This window comes from Erpetoichthys calabaricus, chromosome 3 (genome assembly GCF_900747795.2).
Source record: "Erpetoichthys calabaricus chromosome 3, fErpCal1.3, whole genome shotgun sequence".
NCBI lineage: Eukaryota > Metazoa > Chordata > Cladistia > Polypteriformes > Polypteridae > Erpetoichthys > Erpetoichthys calabaricus.
This window is the reverse complement of record NC_041396.2, coordinates 207,270,707-207,293,380: the sequence shown is the minus strand read 5'-3', so window position 1 is coordinate 207,293,380 and position 22,674 is coordinate 207,270,707. Positions and strand designations below refer to the sequence as shown.

Sequence of the window (22,674 nt, the reverse complement as noted above, 5' to 3'; positions counted from 1 at the left end):
AAAAGTCTCCTTCCACTACATTCTGTTCCTTCTCAAACATTTCTTAAGTTCAGGTCTTTCCTTTTTATGAATTTTTGTGTCCATAACAACTACCAAGTCTTACTGTGTATGTGACATCAGCTAGTTGTTAAAACCACCATCTAGAACATTTTATCTTTTTGGTGCTCACATGCCCTTCATCTGGTTTCCTCATATACTTACATAACCCTTTATGCTACTTACACAATAAATGAATTACCTCTTAATTGCCTTTATTTTCTGTCACAAATGACAAGTGGTTCAGAGATCTGCTGATGGGGTCCAGCCCTGTCTTGTGAAAAGCATTTAAGGATGTTGTTGAGAACTTTCTTGGCAATTGCAGGGCACCAAACTATGTTAGTTGATTAACAACATGCTTCAAGCACACAAAACCATGATGTGTAACTTGTCACAAAAGATTAATTGCAGTAATGGACATGGTAAAATGTTTCACAAAGACACTGCAACAGTGGAGAAGTAGCATCAGGGTAAGCAGACTGCATCAATGCCAATTGACTATTCTTGGACATTGACAGGAGAAAGATCAAATGTGGAGTACAAATGAAAATCAGCAGCAAAACATTTTTAGCTCAGTTGAACACGTGTCAGCATCATTAAGTGCTTAGACACATTCAAGTCAGTAAAAGTTAATTTCATGTTTCTCAAACTCTAATATGATCCAATCAATATGAAATTATAGTTATGTTCAGCTTGATGCTATCTGTCATAATTACCAAACATGTTTCAGGAAGTAAACCTTGTGTTGTCCAGTGTATTACTACAGCCCCATTGACACAAGCTATAAATATGCCCTTTCAGAAAGCATTTGCTCCAAAAGAATAAAAAAAATGCATAGCCCAGTATTAGTTATTGAGTGGTGTGACAAACAGGGTGTGAGGCCTACAAAAGTTCCACAAAACAAACCAGGATCTTCACTAGCCTGTTGAGAAAAAGCACACCCCAAGTCAACCTGTCCCCAGATAGTACCAGTAGGTATTGGCCTGCTCATGCCAAAATGGGGGAACTGAATTTAACAGTTCTAAAAATCCCTATATATATCAAAAATGCTCTAAAAGGGAGAGGGTAACCATGAACCTCTGGCCTATGACATACAATGGCAACAATGGATGTTTATAAATGAACAATTTATTAAGTAATAAAAAAGAAAGATAAACCAAAGAGGCATATGGATATGCCTAAAAAGGCAATCCAAAGGTGAACAAATCTGAATACATAATCCAGTAAATAGTAGTCACAAAACAAAAGCAAGAAATCCAGAAACCAGAAGGAAACAACAAGAAATCTAATATCTCAAAAACATCTAGACAAAACATAATGATCCACTGCTGGAGTTCTTCTTTCTCTGACTAAATATAAAGGCAGGTGAAGGACCCAGCAGCAGCGTCACCAGGAATTCAAATCACACCAGGAATTCTGCTGTGATGGGGTTCAGCTTATCTGAAGTGGAGAAATGCTTGCAGCAGGCTAAAACAAACAGGGCAGTGGGATCAGACAACATATCAAGTCAGCTCTTAAAGTCTTGGTTCAAGCAGCACTCTCCAGTTTTTCCATTTGCTTTTTAACTGGTCTCTGACCTGTGGTATTGTGGAAACAACCGATAATTACCCGTTTCCAAAATTTCCAGGCCAAACTGTTCGAATGACTACAGACCAGTGGCACTCACCTCTATTCCAATGAAATGCTTTGAACATTTGGTGAAAAGCCTTTTAATGACAACATCTTTTCAAGATAACAACCAATTTGCTTACTGTGCATAAAGAAGTGTGGAAGATGCTCTGCTTGTTACCTTACATCAAATCTACACTTTTCTTGCTCAGCCTGGTCCATATATCAGAGCACTATTTTTGGATTTGTTTGTGCATTCAATACCATACAGCCTCACATACTGATTGGGAAACTGAATAGTATGAACATAAAACCCATTTATTACATCATGGACTCAGGATTTTCTTTTAAATTATTCACAGACAGTCAAGGTACAGGACACTTTTTCAAAAGTCATTCATTCACACACCAGAAGTCTGCTTGGTGTATTTTATCACCATTACTAATTACTCTGTACACAAGTGACCTGAAACAGAACAATAACCACTGCTCCATTATCAAGTATACTGATGACACCATGCTCACAGGACACATCTAGGGAGAATGAAAGCCACTATCTAAATCAAGTAGACTGTATGGTAAACTGGTGCAATACGAACCATCTCTGAATGTCAAAAAAACCAAAGAAATGATATTTGACTTTAAGAGACAGAAATCTGTATGTTCACCCATTGTTGTTTTTGTTGAGAAGGTAGAAACAGTGAATGAATATAAATACTTAGGAACTAACTAACTAATCTTAACTAGAATACAAATACAAAAAAACAAACATTCTCTAAATGAAATCAGAGCTTATTTCTCCTCTGTAAACTCAAACTATTTAAAGCAGATCCAGTCTGTTATCACTTTCAGTTTCATTGCCTGGTTTAGTGGTCTGACAAACCAAAATTTAAAAAAGCTTCAGCAGATTACTAAGCATGCAGCTAAAGTTATTGGGGCTGATGTAGATAATTTAGTAAGTGTGTGTCAGAGAACAATCCTAAAGAAACTGGAAATCATATCAACTGACGACATGTAGAACTTAACTTCAGTAAATCAGGAAGGATAGTCGCTTTGAAAACCCATACAAATTGCTCCAGAAATCCCTTTCTTCCTTGTGCCATATAACTTTTTAATAAAGAATATTGGAGACAATGATTAAGGTTTCGATAATTATTCTGTAACCATTTTCGTGTAAATATGCACTATCACCTGTGACCCTGTGTTCGGATTCAGCGGGTTGGAAAATGGATGGATGGATATATCAAATTGCCTTACCTTAACCTGTCTTGTCTCTATTTGTTTTAAATCTTTCTGTCTTGTTATTAAATGCAACTGAGAAGGCAAATTTCATGTTTTCTCGTGTAAATATGACTAAATAAATAAACCTTATAAGAAATGGGTAAACGTTCAAAGATACATTGCTAAATATTAAATAATAAAGAACAAAAACTACATAAAAATATTTGTTAACCCTGAGAATTATCCTCTGCATGTATCACAACAGCATTGTTTAAAAAAAATAACAGTATTAAAGTAGCCTGACTGGGCCCTTTCCATAATTTGCCATCTAGCACTTTTGTTTTGGTTTTTTTTTTTTGCTTAGAAGTGAGAAATTTTAATGCAAACAATCACTTTATAAACTGATGTGCGCTCCATTTCTGCAGGAAACGCACAATACGTTTTTCAGCTTCAATACGTTTAGCTTGAATGCTAACAGATTTTAAAACATCCGGCAGGTGCAAGTTAGGGTTGTGTGGTGGTCTACATGCCACAAGAAGCTCCCATATGATTCACGTCTTGTTTGTCATCAGAGAGGAGTAACCAGTGCTGCCTGCACAGACAATCCAGCAATCTAGAGAGAGGAATCCACTGGTACAGACAGTGGCACATCAGACTGAAGACGTCAAAAAAATAAAAGAAAGGCGGTTCAAATTCAAGGATCTTTCTAACAGTCTCTTACATTGACCTAAACTCAGAGTCCACTTTATTAGGTATACCTGGTCATCAAGGCAAAGAGTTAGTCTTGTTACTGCAACTCAGCCTGCATTGCCTGTGGTCACATTCAGGAAGTTTGTCTGTTGTTTGACCAAATATTACAGTAGAAAAAAACATGTCATCCTTACAGAGTGGCAGTTCTGTAGATAAGAAACATCTTACAGATGTCAGATGTGAATTGGCAGATTCACTCAGCTGTACAGAAAGAACACAAATAGTCAAACAACATCTGCATGGTGGTAAAATTAAATACTGAAGACTGAAAATGTTCAGACACTGATACCTCTCAAAACAAACCTACCAAAGTTACATCATATATATATATATATATATATATATATATATATATATAAAGCCATAGTTTGACCTTCTGTTGACATGTTTAATTGATCTAAACTTTGAATCATAATTCTAATTTCTTTGGAATGTGCAAGAAACACCTTATTTATTAGCCTGGGGTAACCAAGATTAGCATGGGCATTGACCTGGGAGAAGAGAATAGTTTTGTATTCTAAAAATGACAATGGCTTTAAGGTTATCAATTACTCGTATAATCGTTTTTGACTCCACACAGAGCAATGCCTTCTGTGCCAGACATATAATACATATATCTGGAGACAACCATGGGTGAATTTTGGTTAGAAGTGGTTGAGAACAATTAGACGGCTCACTGAGTGACACGTTTGTAAACCAATTTAACGCTTTTCAGGAAGTCAGTGATTCTGAAGTGCAATAAGCAATGGTGCTCCTGTTAATCTGTTCTGACAAAGAGCAAGCTTATGATTACGATAAATTGTCTACAGCCGAAACATCTCCTAAAAAAACCTCTATTAAACATATCAATGTGTTGAGGAGAACATTTTGCATGTGTTAAAAATAAACATAACCTGTTGCATGGGAAACATTCTTTCAGTGAAACCAGATTTCTATGTTAGCATTCGTAGACATCAACAGACCACTGGTAAAAGTGAATGATATGTTGTTACAGGTGATGTGTGTGCTCTGTAAGGTCGGAAGAACAGGCAGCTACTTTCATGAAATTAAGAACTGCAAATATGCATTTGAAGAAAACAGTATGTTATACCCCATCAAAAGGAGGTGAAAAGGACTGTCACTAAGAGAGCCGATAAAGAGCTACAGGAGATGCAGATTTTGGTACTCAAAGCACACAAAACAAATGTGACAAACAAGGCTATACAGCACTCATCTTATGACTGCACCTCTAAATGAATAACTAAGGGAAGTTAACATTACTGTCTACATGGAAATGTAAACATGCAGTGACAGAATATAAATGTGGCATTTAAAAGGTAGTATTGCATACACAGACCACAATGCTTATGTAAGCTCTGTCTGCTGTCGTTATGCCATATAGTGATTGTATTATCATAGTATTTCCCTCTACCTGTTTTCCCTCAAGGGTAAGTGTACTCGTCAAGTTTGCTATCGGGTTGGTCTACTGTTGCACTTTAAGATGAGCACACACATACATTGCTATATGCATACACACAGACCCTAACCACAGCAGTGCCCCATGAATGACACACACACACGCTGATTAACCTTTAGCACTTTAAACCACACAAGTGGTTTAGGAATAACACAGCCTGTCACTCAGCACTTCAAGAGACTTACTTATTATCGGCACGAACAACATACGATGTTTTAATGATATCTCAGATCTAAATATTACTTTTGGTCTACAAGAATACATTTAAACATACAAAGACTCGGCACTCTTGACTATAGGCCATCTATCAGCCAAGAATACCTTCTTTACGTACTGTTTCCTACTGAGTGGAGCTCTCACTTGCAGCCTTAATAAATCACAGAGGTAATGGCAAATCTCCAGCTGCATCAGGTGCTCAAAGAAATCTAACTTATTATTTCAATCACTCTATAGACATTAAGACAAAGCACAGAAAGTTAAAAACAGCATGGTATTTATTACAAGAATAATAATAATACCACTGGAACAAAGAAAAATAGATACTGATAGGAATATAATTATTATATATATTCTTTAGAAAAAACTTACGAGAAAAAGTTACAGATAACAAGGATGAATGTCCCAGGGCGGCGTTTGATTTAGCAATCGATGTTCATTATGCTTTTCTGACAACCAGTGACGTCTTCGTCCGTTCTTCTTCCTCACATCGTTACTTCCCCTACTCACTCCTCAGATGAGGCATATTTATTCTAAAATTTGTACCAGGGGGTTTTGCAAGATGTGATTTGATAGATATTCTGATTGGCTGGCTGTCAATATGAAGAATTAATTCACTGTTCGTTTTCCCAAACAATAAAACGTTTTATGTTCTCTGAGGTGTCGGCAGATCTTCCTTTCCCAGGCTGTAAAATAATTAGATGTCCATCATTTCTCAGGTTATAAAGTACCGGTAATTGAGCCACCAGCATGTCTTCCTTTCTTTGTTGGAACACCCATTTTAAAAGTGAGGTATAACTGAGAAAAAAGACATACTTTGATTTGTCCTGAATGTAGTTCATCTGTTGTCTTGAACAAAATATAATGGAAATATAAACCAAAATGTACAGATTTTGTACCCCACAACAGTGAGGCAAGAATCAAAATGACAGAAAGATAACATAGCAGACAGCACTTCTCACATGTGTGGGGCCAAGTAGCTGCAGTGGTCTATGTGTGTGTGCACATCTGTCCCTTTCTCTCTTCTGTTGTTCTTTTTGCAATGTACAAATTATTCATAATGTTTCAGTTACCTTCTGCTACTGAGCTCTTGAATTGATAACAATTCTGCCTATTTTCTCTTGGTGTCTAGTCTTTTATTCATTTTCTTTTTCTCTCTCTCTGTCTTTCCAGAGTCATTTTACATATTTTTGTAATAGATACATTTAAAGTATAGATATGGGAGGAAATTGGGGGCTGGTTGTTAGGAAGAAACCCTGTGAGCAGTGCCTTTTTGAGGCTATTCACTAAAAACAATTTTTTTTGGTCAGTTGCTCATTCAAGAATCATGTTAGGTCCCGTGAAACTAACTGCACAGGAATGACACTCGAGAAGATGAGAGATGATTGTCACCATCACTCAGACAAGACGTCTACAATCCCAATGAAACTGTCAGATGCAAGACCTCTGCAGACTGAAGAAATTTTAAACAGTTGTACTCCCAGGCTGGAAGGGACTCATCCTCATCATCATCTGTATCCTAATATAAGTATCTTTCAATAAGATTCTTTTCAAACACATTTTCTGCTGTTCTGGCATGGATGTTGAGTAAGGCTCAGGTCCAAAGACCACAATTTGGCCTGTGAATGCCAAGCTAGTAAGTCACTTTGCTTGAGACACCTGTGCATTTACAGATGAAGCAGTATACAAGGACTGCTATAAAGTAGATACACAAGTATGCTGTAAAATTAGTAATACCCTGTTTTCAGTTTGTCTTTCTGGGGTATTGAGTGTAGCCAGATGAGGAAAAAATTATTTTCAATGACTTTAGAGTAAGTCTGCAATATAAAATGTGCAAAAAGTGAAGGAGTCTTTCTGAAGTCAGTATATCTGGCATTCACACACTCATACATTGACAAACACACATCCTATAATCAGTTATACTACAGTATGTAGCATTGGTGAGTATAAATAGCAAACAAAGCAAGCTTCCAAACTAATCCAACATCTCTTTACAACAGTGATGTGAAGAATGCATCCCCGAATTCACAGTATGAAGGATCTACAAGCAGATGGACTACAAAGGTGCAAGATCATGCTGGATTTTGCTCATGTCAGCACAGAACAAGGAGATGAGGCCATAGTGGGCACAACTGCAAAATATGAATGATTAAAAGATTAAACAGAATGTGGTCTGGTGCAATGCTTTTCAATTTGTGCAGTGACAGGTAAACAGCATGAATTCATGTATCAACAGTTCAGACTGATGGTGGGATTGTAATGATGTAATGAATGTTTTCTTGGCACACATCAGTCCTCTTAATACCAACTGAGCCTCCTTTGAGTGCCACAGCATGCGTAAGCATTATGGCCAGTCTACCATTTTTCAAATGGATACCACCAGAAGGATAATAGGCCAATCTGAAAGCATTTATCAACAAATTGGGAGTGGTCTCCCTTAGACTTTCTCGTATACTCACATATGGGGATGGCTATTTGAGGAGTAAACAGCAAGATCCATCCATCCATCCATTTTCCAACCCGCTGAATCCGAACACAGGGTCACGGGGGTCTGCTGGAGCCAATCCCAGCCAACACAGGGCACAAGGCAGGGAACCAATCCTGGGCAGGGTGCCAACCCACCGCAGAAACAGCAAGATAATGAATATATTTTTATATTATGTACATCAAAGAACCATCAACAACAAATCAAAACAATATATTGAACAATTATTATTAAAGTAAAGTTGAATAAATCAGACTCTGCAGCTACATGAATAAATGGTAAAGTACCAGTTCTGGTTAATGGAAATAGCCAAACAGTTGCTAGAAATCTGTATTTTGTACCTAATACTTGTATGTAAAATTTGGTTGACCTAAGTGAAACCATACTCAAGTTATTGTGTTTACATACACACACACAACCAGACACACACACAGACATAATTCCAAACATGGTATTTTCAGACTCTGGGAGGTCTAAAACGTTGAGATTCATCAAAATCTTGACACCGAATCTTTGGACGATTACAATACTTCCCTATACTTTGTATACAAGAAAGTAATAAAGATAATTTCATAAACATAATAGTGACTTCAGTTAGTTAATCTAATGGTCTGTACTGTCTTCAGATCTCAATTCAGTAGAGTACCTCTGGGATGAGGCTGAACTGGAGCTTCACAGCATGAATGTGCGGCGAAAAAAGTCAATAGGGACACAAATATACAAGCAACGTTTTTGGCATTTGGTTGAAACCAAGCCTTAAAGTACAGGAAGTGTAAGCTGGTTATTCCTGGTATCAAATAGGCGGACCTAATAAAGTGACACTGCCTCTATCTGAAGAAAGATGGTTGAGCCATACTGAAGTTATAATATGAGGAAGGCAAAATAAATTTAAAATGGTCAAATTACTTCATGTGTTAAAATAAGAGCCCAAAAGTAATGAAGCTAGTGATCTTCCTAGCAGCATCCTCATCTTCATCATTATCAACAGTTTGCGCACAAATATGCAGTTCCTGTGGACACCCTGAGTTTTCAATTGGTCTGCCATTATGTCTTTGGCTTGTGAGAGAGAGACCTTTACACTGAAAGAAGATGGGAAGGAGCCCAGGTCCGATTCAAACCAAGCACAACCACTGACAGAAAAGGATTAACCTAACCTGACCTGTGCATCTTCAAACTGTGGGAATAATCCAAAGTACCAGACAAAAACCCAGCCTGACCCATAGATAACATGCAAACTATTCACTGACAGACAAAGCCAGGAAATTCAACCCTAGACTCTTATAGCCATGAAACAATACCAGTTACCTCTGCAGCACCATGCCACCCCATTTTGACATTCCCAAAATCTGTACATCAAGGTGTCAAAATAACTCATTCTATCTAACATCTTTGTATATTTAAAATAAATTTTTAAAAAATGCAGGGTCTGCTCATGTCTGCCACTACACAAACTTAGTCTGAAACCTTGGGTAGCAGCTCCAAGTGCAATGTGGGCAGTGTTGTGAGCCAGTATGTTAAATTCTTTGCCTGTGTAAATCAAAGTAAATTACTGGAAAACTTTTTCTAAAATTCAAACAGTTCTCATGTTACATTGATAGAACAAAGGAAAGTGGGAGACAATCAACAGCAACTTCAGCCAGCATTTACATTACGACATGCAGTATGGCTTACTTACTGAAGAACTGGGCCTTGAAAACCCAGAGCTGTAGATTTTCTTCACCAAGGGCTCATCGTGTAACTTTTAGCATGTAACTTTAGCATGTAGCCTGCAATGCAACTGAAAAATTATACCTCTGCTGAACCAAAAGCACCACTCAAAACCCTACTTTCTGGGAGATGCCTTCAAACACCTGAGTCCCAGTGACATTTGAGAGTGTCCACAGATGAAACCATATTGGAATGAAAACATAACACATCAACTCTGACAGAAAAATAGAACAAGGAAATTCAACATGCTAAATTGGAAATATCATAAACCTCTTTCCTATTTTACTTATAACTACAGAAAAACATTTTATTTTTATGAGGAACAGACTTTTTTCCATCTGGCAGACTGTTATAAGCTTATTGGATCACTAGTTAAGGTACCTGGGATTACCTGGGTATAAATAAGATGGAAAAACTTACGCATGGCTAGACACAGTCCTTGATGAGACAAAAAGACATAATCTTAAACAAAAGCTGTAATCTTGCAAGACAATGTCAAATTAACTGAAAAGAAAATGCTGTACATACCTGTGCTCTCACATGAGATCATTCTTTGGCAGATACAAAACTTTGTGCAAGCCAAGGAAGATATTTTAGTCTTAGCCCCAGCTTATTCCTGCTGCCTGATGGCATGGGGGTTATAGATTACCATGTCAATGGAAGTTGTGTTGTCCCCGCCCCCCCCCCCCTCCCCTATTGTAAACCCTCTCCCAGATAGGACATGTAGCCTTTAATTATTATTATTATTTTTTTTTTTATTTTTTTTTAAGTTGATCCAACAGCAAGGCACATGCAAAATTGCATGAAAATCAGTTCAGCCCGTTTTGCATGATTGGTGAACAAACAGACATTCAAAAAGCTTATGATTTTATTTATATAGATTGTCATTTGTACAAAAATATAGCGAAATTCTCATTTTCATGTGCTAATCAACATGTGACCACACTATGGTGTTCATCACTTGAATCATGTTGAGCCACTGCTGCCCTTTTGAGTTATACAACATTAAGTCCTTCTCAGTTTTGCTCCTTCTTGATTGGCAGAGAAAGGGGGAACTGAATGTACAATGCCCAGCCAGATTATGTCATTAACATGTACTTTAGTTTTATCATAATGTACATGTAAATTTTAGACAAAGAGCCCGTTTCGACAACGTAAGATGAAACAGGCACTAGTGGAATAGTACTAAGTATAAGCACCACAAACCTGATATAGGTGTATTGAATGAATGCGTAATTAGGCCTCGAGCTGTAGTTGAAATCGCCTTTCAGGCCTCTAGAGCTTTAATCGAAGTCGCTTTTCTCTTTGAATTTTTGCGGCTGTGAATCCGCCGCCTGCCGCGATGTTTTGGGTTGGATGACGGCCGAAGTCGCCTCTCTCTTTGAATTTTCGCGGCCGTAAATCCGCCGCCTGCCGCGATGTCGGTCTCGTAAGGTTTTTCGGGCAGCTGCGCAGAAGGCGACTGTGCATTCGGATTCGGATGGACGTGAGTGAGTGAGTGAGTGAGTAGGCTGGCGAATTATATACAAGATATTGAAGCTAATAAAATTCTAAAAAGAAGAAAAAAAAAAAAAACATGTGAACACTATACAACCTACCTTGATGTAGAAACTCTCAGTAGCCCAATGACTGTGAAGAAAATAGTACAGCATGATTTAAACAAACAAAAAAAAAAAAAACCCTACGCCAAGCAGCTTGTTCAATAGCCACCAGACCACACTGCGACCTGTACTGATTTCAAGAGACCAAAAGTTAAAACAACCATCTCAGTTCCACTTAAATGCCACAGTCAATGGAGGCATTCGTGTGGAGATGTCAGTGTGGCCTAATGTTGTGAGGACCCAATTTCCATCTTTACAATCTTGGTCAGGCCACACATTGAAAATGGTGGAATACTCTTAGTTAGAAAAATTGTAAGAGATATAAGAGAGGTAATTTCTTATTGTAAAGCAGTAGAGAACAAAGAGCAGTGAAACTAGTGAAGGTCGCACATGACCCCACCCAAACACCAGCAAAAGTCATGTGCACTCTTGAGGTATTCCACTAGAACCAGCAATTTAAGCAATAATCTCACTCACGTTTAGGCCAGATAAAAAGGTTTGATAAATGTTCTACTGCCTACCACTGAAATGGTTTAATTTTAATGGTATTTATATTTAATTATCTGACATTTTAATGTATCTATCTAGTATCTATATTTTAATGTAAAATTTGAATCCTGCTTTTATTAAGGTTCTTATAAACTGCAAAATTGTAAATAAAATGGGACTGCAAATAACTGGATAACGTGAATATTTTAGGAAGTCATTTTAGCCATGGCAAGCAGGGTTTTGAAGGAGCTCATAAATCCAAAGAACTTGCACAATGCATTGAATGAGACTGTGTGGGGAGTGTAGGTAGAAAGCAAAGCTAAATGGTGGTGCTCTAATGCTCCGTTCCATTTTCCTTGGACCTTGGATGTCAGAGCTGGGAATAACGTCACACCCAAACTGTGTTCCAGTAAAACATTGGAAAAACAAATAAGGACACATCCAGGAAAACCTTGGTTTTTCTTGGCTCATCTAGATAAACAGCAGTTGATAACAATGCCTTATGCGGTATTTTGCCTATTGAAACACTGTAGCAATGTGTCTACAGATAACAGGTTGGACAGTACTGTGTGTACGACTGTTTTAATGAGACACAAATAGAAGTGCTAGCAAACAGTATAATACTACAGGTTTCATTAAAGCTTACAATGCAGGTCGCTATTTTAGATTAACATTATGATTTGAAGTCAGACAAACTTGGACTTGACAGACCAAGCCGAATTTCTAAGTTTAAAATCCAACTTAAGGAGGCATTTCAGTTGAAAAGTCTGACTAGGAACTTGGAAAATCTGACTTCCAACTTCAAATGTAACACAGCATAAGAACACAAGGCCTTTTTTAAATACAAAAAAGCACACAATCCTTGGTTTAAATTTCAAAATTGAACTGATAGTATCCTCACATTGAGACACTGACACTAGGACAGTTCAGAAAATTGGCTCCATGAGGCTTCAGAAGTATTAACAAGTAGTTTGAATGGAATTAGGTTCATTTTTTAAAATTAAAGGCTTGATCTTGGGCGAATTAATTGGGTCAACATAGTATGCAAATCAAGAGCTCTGGGTGTATTTCAAGAACTTTGTCCCAGCTGGATCTTGCTTGAAACCTTTAACAAACTTCGCTAGGACAGGTTACGGTGCAAATAAGCATAAGTACTGCACATCTTTAGTAAGAAGGGGGAGTACTCCTAGAAAACGAATGTGAACACATGATACCAACTGGGGCAGAATTAACATTCAAAGTTGGACTCTTAGAGCTCTAAAGCAGACATCAAGATAAAGTATCATGAAATATTTATCTTGGCTCTGGATACTGGCAGCAATTTTAAAAGAAAAAGCAAAAGCACTGTTCTGTTCAAAGAAAACATTCAGATTGATTTTTAGTCAACTATTTCCAGAAGCATTCTGATTTTTATATTAATTGAGTAGCTGTTTTAATTTTTGGAATTGTATCAACCCACCCAGTTTGTAAACTGCTGTCTCTGATGGGTTGAATGGCATTCAAACCTACACCCAATATTGCTGGGATAGACTTCAACTTTCTGCAGTCCACAAGTGAAATATGCAGATTTGGCAAAAGAATGGACATCACGGAGCTAGAGCCAATTCCTGCTAATCAGGTACAAGGCAGGATATGAATCAGGATAGGACAGCAGCCCATCTCAGGGTACAGACACGGCCCATGTTTAGAATTGTAAAGTAACCTACTTTGTGTGCCTTTGGGATGCAGGATAAAACTAGAAAACCTATAGAAATTCCATGTGAACAAAAGGTGCAAACCGCAAAGACAAGGGTTGGGAATTGAACCCACACCCTTACGAGCTGTGAGACAAAAGAGGACTATTGATATTAATACATTCATTGATTTTTCCCCACCTTGCTTATTCCAAAGCAAAGTCAAAGTGAACTACATTTGCTTATTTCTTTTGGATTTCAAATAAAATGGAATGCAGTGCATGTGAATGAGTATTATGTGACTGAAGAATCAGCGCAAGAGTGAAAGGTAAAAAAGTGTATAAAAACAGTGGTCAGACCAGCATTGCTGTATAGATCAGAAACCTGGGCAGTTAAAAAGGTACATGAATGGAAATTGGATGCTACAGAAATGAAGATGTTCAGATGAATGTGTGGGATAATGAAGCATGACAAGATCAGGAATGAGAGAATAAGAATACAGTTAAATTTGGATAAACCTCAAAGAAAATATAGGAAAGAAGGTTAAAGTTGTTTGGGCATGTCATGAAAAGAGAGGTAAAAAATGTGGGGAGAGGAATCACGAATATGGAGGTACTGGAATGCAGGAGAAGGGGATGACTAAAGATAAGGTGGACAGACCGTGTGAAGAGGGACCTAAGAGAGAACGGGTTATTAGGCAAAGTTGTGTACAACAGACGAGAATGGAGAAAACTGACCAAATATAGTGACCCCACATGAAAATGGGTAAAAGCTTTTGAAGAAGATGACAGTGCATGAGGCAGACAAAGACTTTTCTGGTGAACAAAACAGTCTGGCATTGGATTACCGTATAATGTCTGAAAGACACCACAATATGATACATTTTGGAATTTCTACAGACAAACAGTTCATGTGGAACATAACCTGCAAAATGCACACCACTGAAGACCAGATTTTTTATTTGAATTATTTTATATTAGCAATATCAAAACACAAAAAAACACTTCTTAAAAAAAGAGCTTATTGTAAATAATTGATCTCAGAACACAACATTTAACATACAATATCATAAAGCTTAATAAAGATTCACAAATATCTATGCGCTGCTTTAAAGTTATGATTTTCATCCTAAACTGGGTGGCACAGTATTGGCTAATGTACCTTATTACAGCAGAAAACGTACAGACACTAAAACCTTTTCTTCAATAACAAAAAATAGATTTTATAATAAACACTTTCTTCATACAAGATTTGTTTTACATTTAAAATAAATTAGTACACAAGATTAGGCATTTCATGGATACCAGGAAAAATCAATAGTTCTTTCATGACTACCACAGCACTCAAATTCATTTTACACAGTCTATGCCGGTACATATTAAACTGCATATTTCTTTGATATAAATCTACACATTCATAATTAGGTTAAATGTGCAGTATTACAATAATGATCCACACTTTGTTTTACTTTGGATAAAAAAAATCTGAGTAAAATTATAAGCAATACATTAAGATATTGGTTGTAAACAAATACAAAAAAATATCTGATTGTGAATAAACTTATAAAATAAAGTAGTTCAACACATGCAGATTTTACTGCGTAATCTTTAACATGCACAATTTTAAAAGGAAGAATCAGGATTCATAAAAATATAGTCTGTCTAGCTAGACAAAAAAATAGAAAACCAAACCTATTGCCTTTAGAAAATATGTATCCCTCTTGGAATGCTTTTCATATTATGTAAACTTTCAAGATAAATTCAAAATGATTTCATTTGACAATTACTTGCTTAAACAAATTAGCCAATATGATTAAACTCAATGTAACATTATGGAAATTAAAAATGTAAATTTCAAATTTTGATATGGAACAACCCTTTTTACAATTAAGCTGAACTGCATTCAGTTGCTCTTTCACTGTTCATACTGGAGTAGAAATCTTGGTGGAAGTTCAAGACACTACCATATAAATGTGTCTATTATCTCAGCTACAGCCAAAAGTAAAGATGCAGTGGTTTCAGATGTAGCCTATACAATTTCCTCGAATGGTCCTTTAAGACCCAAACTTGAATCTGACTGAAAAGGAAGACGGGAAGACTGGTTTGCTCAGACTGTGCATTCCACCCGACACAATGTAAGCAAACCTGCAAGAAAGAATGGGTGAAATTACACAAGCCTGACATGGAAGCTCATGATTGTTATCTAAAGTACATTTTGAAAGCATGGCCTCTGATGGGGGGTGAAAATGTGTTTTCTAATTCATCATAAGCTGTAATCTTTCAAAAAGTCTTCCATCTTTAATTTCCCCATTAATATTATTAACTTGTGCTCAAGGCTCTACAATTAATTTGCAAGGTTGAACACTTCACTTTAATGTATCATTTTAATACATTGATAAATAATAAATATTTTGATTTAACAGAATGCTTCTTCATTTAGTGTGAATGAAGAAAAAACGTGCATTAAAATCAGTATTTTTAAAAATACAATGAAAATTTGCAATTGCTCAAGGGGACTAACACTTCTTAAAGGCACTATATGTATGGTAAATCTGAAGTTTTTACAATAAAATCAATTCAGTTTCTGTGCTAATGAGCATAAAAAAAACAACATCTGAGATGCTTACCATAACTGCTTCTTGGTCTATTTGCCATTACAACTTAAGGATTCATGTCACATATGCAGTATATTGGCACCACTTACTGATCATAACTAAAATCCATCAACTTTGATGAAAAACATTTTGTATTTATAAAATACAGTGAGCCATCAATGGAAAAACAAAAAGAAGCAGCAAAATATATTATAAAAGAGATTCAATACTATTTAAAATCTGTCTTACCACACTCATTAGAAAAATAAATATTATCAATCTAGAAATGCAAAACAACCAGTCAGTAGGCTTAATGGATTTAATATAGGCTTGTGAGTTTCAGTAAAAATAAATCCATGCTGTAAGAATATTTTTTTCTGTTAGAATAAGGAAATCTGCGATGCGAAGGATTAAAATGGATGACTGGTAACATAAGGTTTTATTACATATGGAAGCCATGTGTTTAATCACTTGTTAGTGGATTCCACCTTTCCTGCTAAAGGTGATCATCAGCAGAGCAGAAAATTCAAACAGACTATTTTCTTCTGTGGCAGAGCTTCAAAGCATCAATAAAGGAGAATGTTAATACTCAGTGAAAGGCATTGCAACTCTACAAATGTGATATCTTATCTCCTGAACCATCTGGCAGGCACAGCAAAAGCAAAAATTAAAAGGGAACATAACTGAGGAAAGCAGACATGAAATTATATGCAAGGTTAACTTTTAAGATAGGAGATACATTAGTTTCACAGCCTAAGTTTAAATTAACAACTGTGTTGCATTGAGGCCTGAGATCTTTTCTACAACTGCCAAAATGTAGCAGAGATATACTGCAAACAGAATGGTGGATTACTGCAAGTATTAATACATAAATATCAGCTGTTGTAAGCAGGCATCAATGCACAATCTTAAAAAGTAGTACTACTTTTGTGACTTAAATTTTCTGTCATTATAGCCAATTAATCATAAATTCACTTGGTTAAACTGTGATTTCTAAACAATTTTAAGAAAATACATATTAATAATTTAGCACTTATTATATATTTAAATACTTTAAATTTAAAATATTCATGTTACAATTTCTATACCACTACAGTCCAGACAAAAATATAAGGATCTTTCTGACAAATTTCATTTGAACACCAACTAGATAATAAAGAGGAGGTATGCTTTATAGGATTTACAGGTTAATTATTTAACACTAATGGCTTGAAATAAATATAAATCTCTGAAATCATGACTGGCTATGAATTTTTTCCTAAAAACTTTAATTTATGTAATCACAGCTAGTAGCTAAAATACAATGTACTCAGTGTAGATATAACTGCTGCTCTTGGACTTGTTCTATTTTAATTAAGTACAATATGTGGTATTTTTGTAACTTTACTTTTAAAAAAATGTAAAAAAGAATGAATACACAGCATTGAATTAAAGCATTCATTGTAGTAAAGGAGGCATTGAAAGAAAAAGCTATAGAGAAAAATCAGAACTGGAAGAGTGTAATTCTCGGTTTAAAATAAAACTTAAGAAGAACATGTTTTATAGGTCTTCTGCAATATTACCACGTATTGGCCAGCAGTGTAGTACAAGCAAGGATTTCAAGGTTTCTTTACTGGCAATCTATTTTTCAGCATTTTCAAATTTCATATTTGGTTTCATTTTTTGTGACCTCAAATACAAAATGAGACACATACATTAAAATTTCAATATACAAAAATTCAAGGAAATGAAAAAAAAATACACATTTTGTATTAAAAACAAATTTGGGGGATCAAAAGCATGTTTAATGTCAAGTACCTTCATCTGACTAAATTTTCTGAATGTTAATTAATTATTATCCTTGCCCTCTAAGATGGTACACTTAAATCTTTTGTTTCTACCAAGTGCAGCACAATGGCACAATAGATAGCAGTTCATCCTCAAAGTTCCCAGAGCCCAGTTCAAATAAACAGGTGGGGTGCTACGTGTGCAGTTTATATCTTCTATCCAAAAATCACAAGGTGATCCACCAGACAATGTTTTTTGTATAGCCTACAGTCCCAAAGAAGTGGATTACTGACTAAATTGTCCCAGGCTGAGTGGGAGTGGGTAAGTACCCTATGAAGGACTTGTGAATGCATCTAGAGTTGGCTTCTACTCAAACAGACTTAAGCTCCAAATAATTCTTTAATGAAAATGTTGGCTCAGAAAAATGGATGAATGGACATTTTCACCACTGCTTAAGGTGATGTGTAAACAATTGCAAAACAATTACTTGACTTTTATAGAGCCGAATTTACTACCTCTTTTTAAAGCTTATCTTACTCAAAATCATTGCCATTAAGGTATATTTCTGCCAAAACACCAAAAAGGATGCATATATTCAGGAAAGGGGCCCGTCAATAAACACTACCTGTGCACATGCTGGGTTGCTCTTGGGGTATTTCACAAGAAAATTTCAAATGGGGAGGGCAATAATGTAGACAAGGGAACACAAAGTTTGATTAACTGACTTCGTTCACACATTGAACCCAAAAAATTCTGCTACACTGTCTACATTTGTACTCATTTTAATTGGAAATTTTAATTGTTCTAATAAAATGTATTTCCACTGTTTACAATAGACTGGTAACTAATCCATGTCTAGTCTCTGATTTGTGTCCACTGCTGCTTGGATAGGCTTTGTCACTCAGCAAACCTAAAATGGACTAAGTGGACACAAGAATATTATTTAAACAGCAATTTAATAACCTAGGGATGTATGGTTAACACATCTTAAAATTCATTTTATTGGTTTATCATAAGCATCATATGCTGGATCCTCAACAGTGATTAGGCAGTCTACAGGAATAAGGTGAAAAACGTAGCATTGTGAGTACCATAACTGATTTTTGCCCAGCCACGTGAATTAGATAATCAAGAAATCTGATCAGCACATTTACTTTCTTAGGAAGTTTGACTAGTCATCCTGGACATTACATTAAAACAGAGTTTGGTTTCCAAATGTTCCTGGTATGCCAATTGCTCAAATTCTGAATGCAAGGCTTTACAGAGGGTAGTGAAGGCACCATATGCCACTGCTGGAAATTAAATTTTTTTCTGTCTTGCCAGTTGGCAAGCAACCCAAGAGTATAAACTTAAATGTATCTTTTTCCTCTCATAAGATTTTTTGAATGAAGTCACACCCTGTGATGACCAGAGCACTATAATTATAAATGTGTTAAATACTGTCAAGCAGTTACTATTTTATTATCTTTCTTACTGCTTACAGTATTTTTGTATACAGGAAGATTTTAGAAAGAATTCTGTTTATTTTTTCAGTTTTACAGCTTTTCAACTAGATTTAAGATAACAATCCATACCCACTAAATTTGAGTTATAGTGCTTAGTGATCATTACGAATTAAGGCACAGGTTAACCATAGGACTTGAAAGATGTTGGCCCATGTGTTGGTTATACAGAAACTGTTCATCCACCCATTTCCTTACTCTAATGTATTTCTGGATACAGAATCCTGGAGCTCTTTACATAGAACTGGGTGTATGGAAGACATAATCAATGGAATGCAAGTCCATTATAGGGCACTCTTACACACCTACTCACACACTAATTCAGGGCCATTCAGAGACACTACTTAAATAAACGTGTATACTTTTGGGATGTGACAGGAAGACATACAAACTGCTCACAAACTAATTGGGACTAGGGTTTGAATCAAGGCTACTGGAACATAATATTGGCAGCAAGGCAGGAAACAGTCCTGAAAAGGACACCAGTCCATCACCGGGTCCACCTGTAATCGGAACAAATTCTTATAGATATACACAGCAAAGGAAACAGGAAAACACGGGGATGGTGTACTGCACAAACAAAGAGACAACAACTGGGTGCAGTATACAAATGTAATTTTCTGGAGCTGTGAGGTTACAGTGCTACCCACCGTGCCACCCTACCCAAAACATGACCAGATAAAGTATTTACCTCTAGAAGGAAGTAATGAAAAAGTGATAAATTATAAAAGCAGCAGAATGAATTTTGAAATCTACAGTCATGAACAGCCAATGGGAAAAAAACTATTAAAATCTTAGGAAGCACTGATAAACCAAGCAAGATGAGTAGTACATACTGTACTAATATGCTTAGCATAAAAGGAACTCATAGCTGCTTTTTGCTACACTATCATAAATAACTCTGAGCAAGATAATATTTCAAATCTGAATTTTTTTTTCACATCTTTTAAAGGACAGAAAAGAAAAAGAGCTTTAATATTTTACCAGACAGATCAAGCCTAGAATATTGTTCCCTGCCCCCACCACCAAGTAAAAAAATCTTAATGCATTAAATAAATGGCTACATTAATGCTATATTATGCCCTTGATGGTGTTCAAAGTATTTTTCACTGCCATGGGTAATCCAAGACACCCTTTCTCAATCATCCTCCTGAATGTACCTTTAGTACAATCTTCAAATGTTAATCAAATTACATAAATCATATCTTAAGTATATATACACTTCTCTTTTCATCTGACCCACTGACTCTATACATTTCACAAGGCAAATTGAGCTTTACCAATGCTTTGAAAATAAACTGCATTAAGTAACATCTTGATTGCATATTGGAACACAGAGATGGAGAGCTGCTTGACAGTGCTTTACAGCCTCACTCTGTCCTCAGAAAGAGCTGGATTATTTTAAGCTACACAATTGATTTCCGTTATATCCAACTGTGACCCCTCATGTCCATGAATAATTAAAAATCACCTTCAAATCACTAGTGACTATATTAATCTCTATGTAAGGCAAGCTTCCGTAGTAGTATCCAGAATCTTGGCAAATGAGATGCCTACCACTTTATGAATGACTCAGTGTCTGGTTTTCTGAAGCTTTTGGTGAGTAAATCCACTGACATTTGGAAAACCAGCATTGTCTCTTAGATCACCAGGCTTAAACTGCAATGCTACTTTAAAAATGCCAAGATTATTTTCCAGTTACATGTCATATTCTGGGAGTGATGTTTACGATTCAGCAACCTAAAAATAAACATAAAAATGTATAAAATTAATTTGAAATATGCCAACACTCAAGCAATATACAATTTAACAACATTTTGATCATAACATTCTACGTAAAACCCACTTAATCCACAATAGGGCTGTGGAGTGGTTGTCCTAGGACAGGGTACCACAACACGGACTTCACATAAACACACACACACACACACAGAGGTTTACTGGCAAGTCTAAATTGACACTAACATGCATGTCCTTTGGGAATGCAAGAGGAAACTCCATACGGACATGGCGAGAACACAGTTTATTACATGTAAATTTTTCTACTACAATGAAATTTTATTCTGCTTAAAAGCAGTTAGTCTAAATGTATATATTGCATTTGTTATACATATGAGGAGTGATCATTTACAGGAGGAGTTTCATTTAGAAACAAACCAGAATTGCAAAATCAAGTATTATGCTATCAATGAATTTCCAATGCTAGACAACAGTATGCTTTTCAAGATGAAAATCAATCTACTTGTACCTGAACTAGTGACCTTCATATGTCACAGCCAAGAGACCACATAATTCCATTGTGGCAAAATGCCTATCAAGGATGACCAAACTTAGTTGCAACTGTAGAGCAAATTGTAACGAAGAATTGGAAAGTGACAATACGTGAGATAGCATACTGTATATTACATGGATTAGTTATGGGTCATTTGAACCCACTTGTCATAAACTAGTAAACATGAGCAAAGTCTGTACATGTATAGTCGTTATAATGGCCAAGAGTCCAAACAATTAAAACAATGAACTCAAGGCAATTCCCTAACAGCAGACCAATTCAACCTCCACACCAGTGCTGGCAAAATCATGAGCACAATTATTTTATGTTGTTTAGGGCATATACCACATTGATTACATGCCTCAAAACACCTACATAACCAGTCAATATTAAGCTGATTTGTTTTGGCATTTGCAACAGTCAATTGGGAAAAAGCAAATAAAGCAGACCCCACCCCGGCCTGGCTATGTGCAACTATTGGCCCTTTGTGAATTTGAAGGGTTACTTCCATATGTTATGGTACAAATTATGAAAATGTCAAGCCAGGCGTTTACAGCATTCATTTCCTGGCATACCAGCTTTGTTCAAGGACTTGAGCTTCTACTTGACTAGCATCATCTAATACAAACCCTCAAGGATTTCTGTGGCACCAATTAGATTTTTAATCTCATAAACATTAATAAGGTCCAAGATACATTATACTGTATAAATTTTGCCCTTTCAGCCTAGAAAAACCCTGACTTCAGATATAGAGGTATATCACACAACCAAGTTACAGAGGATGGAAAGATACAGAAGAAGATGATCCGCTGTGGTGACCCCTAATGTGAGCAGCCGAAAGAAGAAGAAGAAGAAGAAGTTAGTACCACCCTTCCTAACACCCAAATAAAATGATGGAAGGGTATCTCCTTTGTGACTTCTTTATTTTTAACTCGGACATCATTAACAATGAGACATAAAAAGAAAATACTGAACACCTTCTGCTAAAAACAGATTCTTGTAGTATATATCCACCAATTTATCAGTTTCTTGATAATCCAATTCAGGATAATAAAGATTCCTGGGCTTATAAAGGACCATTAGATCCAAGGTTCAACTGGATGATGTGCCAGTCTACTGTAGCACATGCTCACACACACTCTCAACATTCACTTACACTGAGCTAGTTTACAGCTGCCAATTAATAATCTGCACAAGCTATAATGCACAAATCAAAAAAGCAAAGGGAAATGGACATCTACAGTTTAACAGAACTTCCTAAGACCTATATGAGACAATGGTAAAATATGTATTGGTTG

At 36.2% G+C, this 22,674-nt stretch overlaps 1 protein-coding gene across 1 annotated transcript in view; it reads right to left on the bottom strand.

Moving 5' to 3' along the window:
* Window positions 1-14,341: 14,341 nt before the first annotated feature.
* Window positions 14,342-22,674, bottom strand: part of sh3bgrl2 (SH3 domain binding glutamate-rich protein like 2) — a 51,566-nt gene continuing 43,233 nt past the window's right edge. Inside the window, exon 4 of the mRNA XM_028797724.2 lies at window positions 14,342-20,844. Within this exon, the coding sequence (XP_028653557.1) occupies window positions 20,830-20,844 (15 nt within the window). The 3' untranslated portion in view covers window positions 14,342-20,829. The remainder of the gene's footprint in view (window positions 20,845-22,674) is intronic.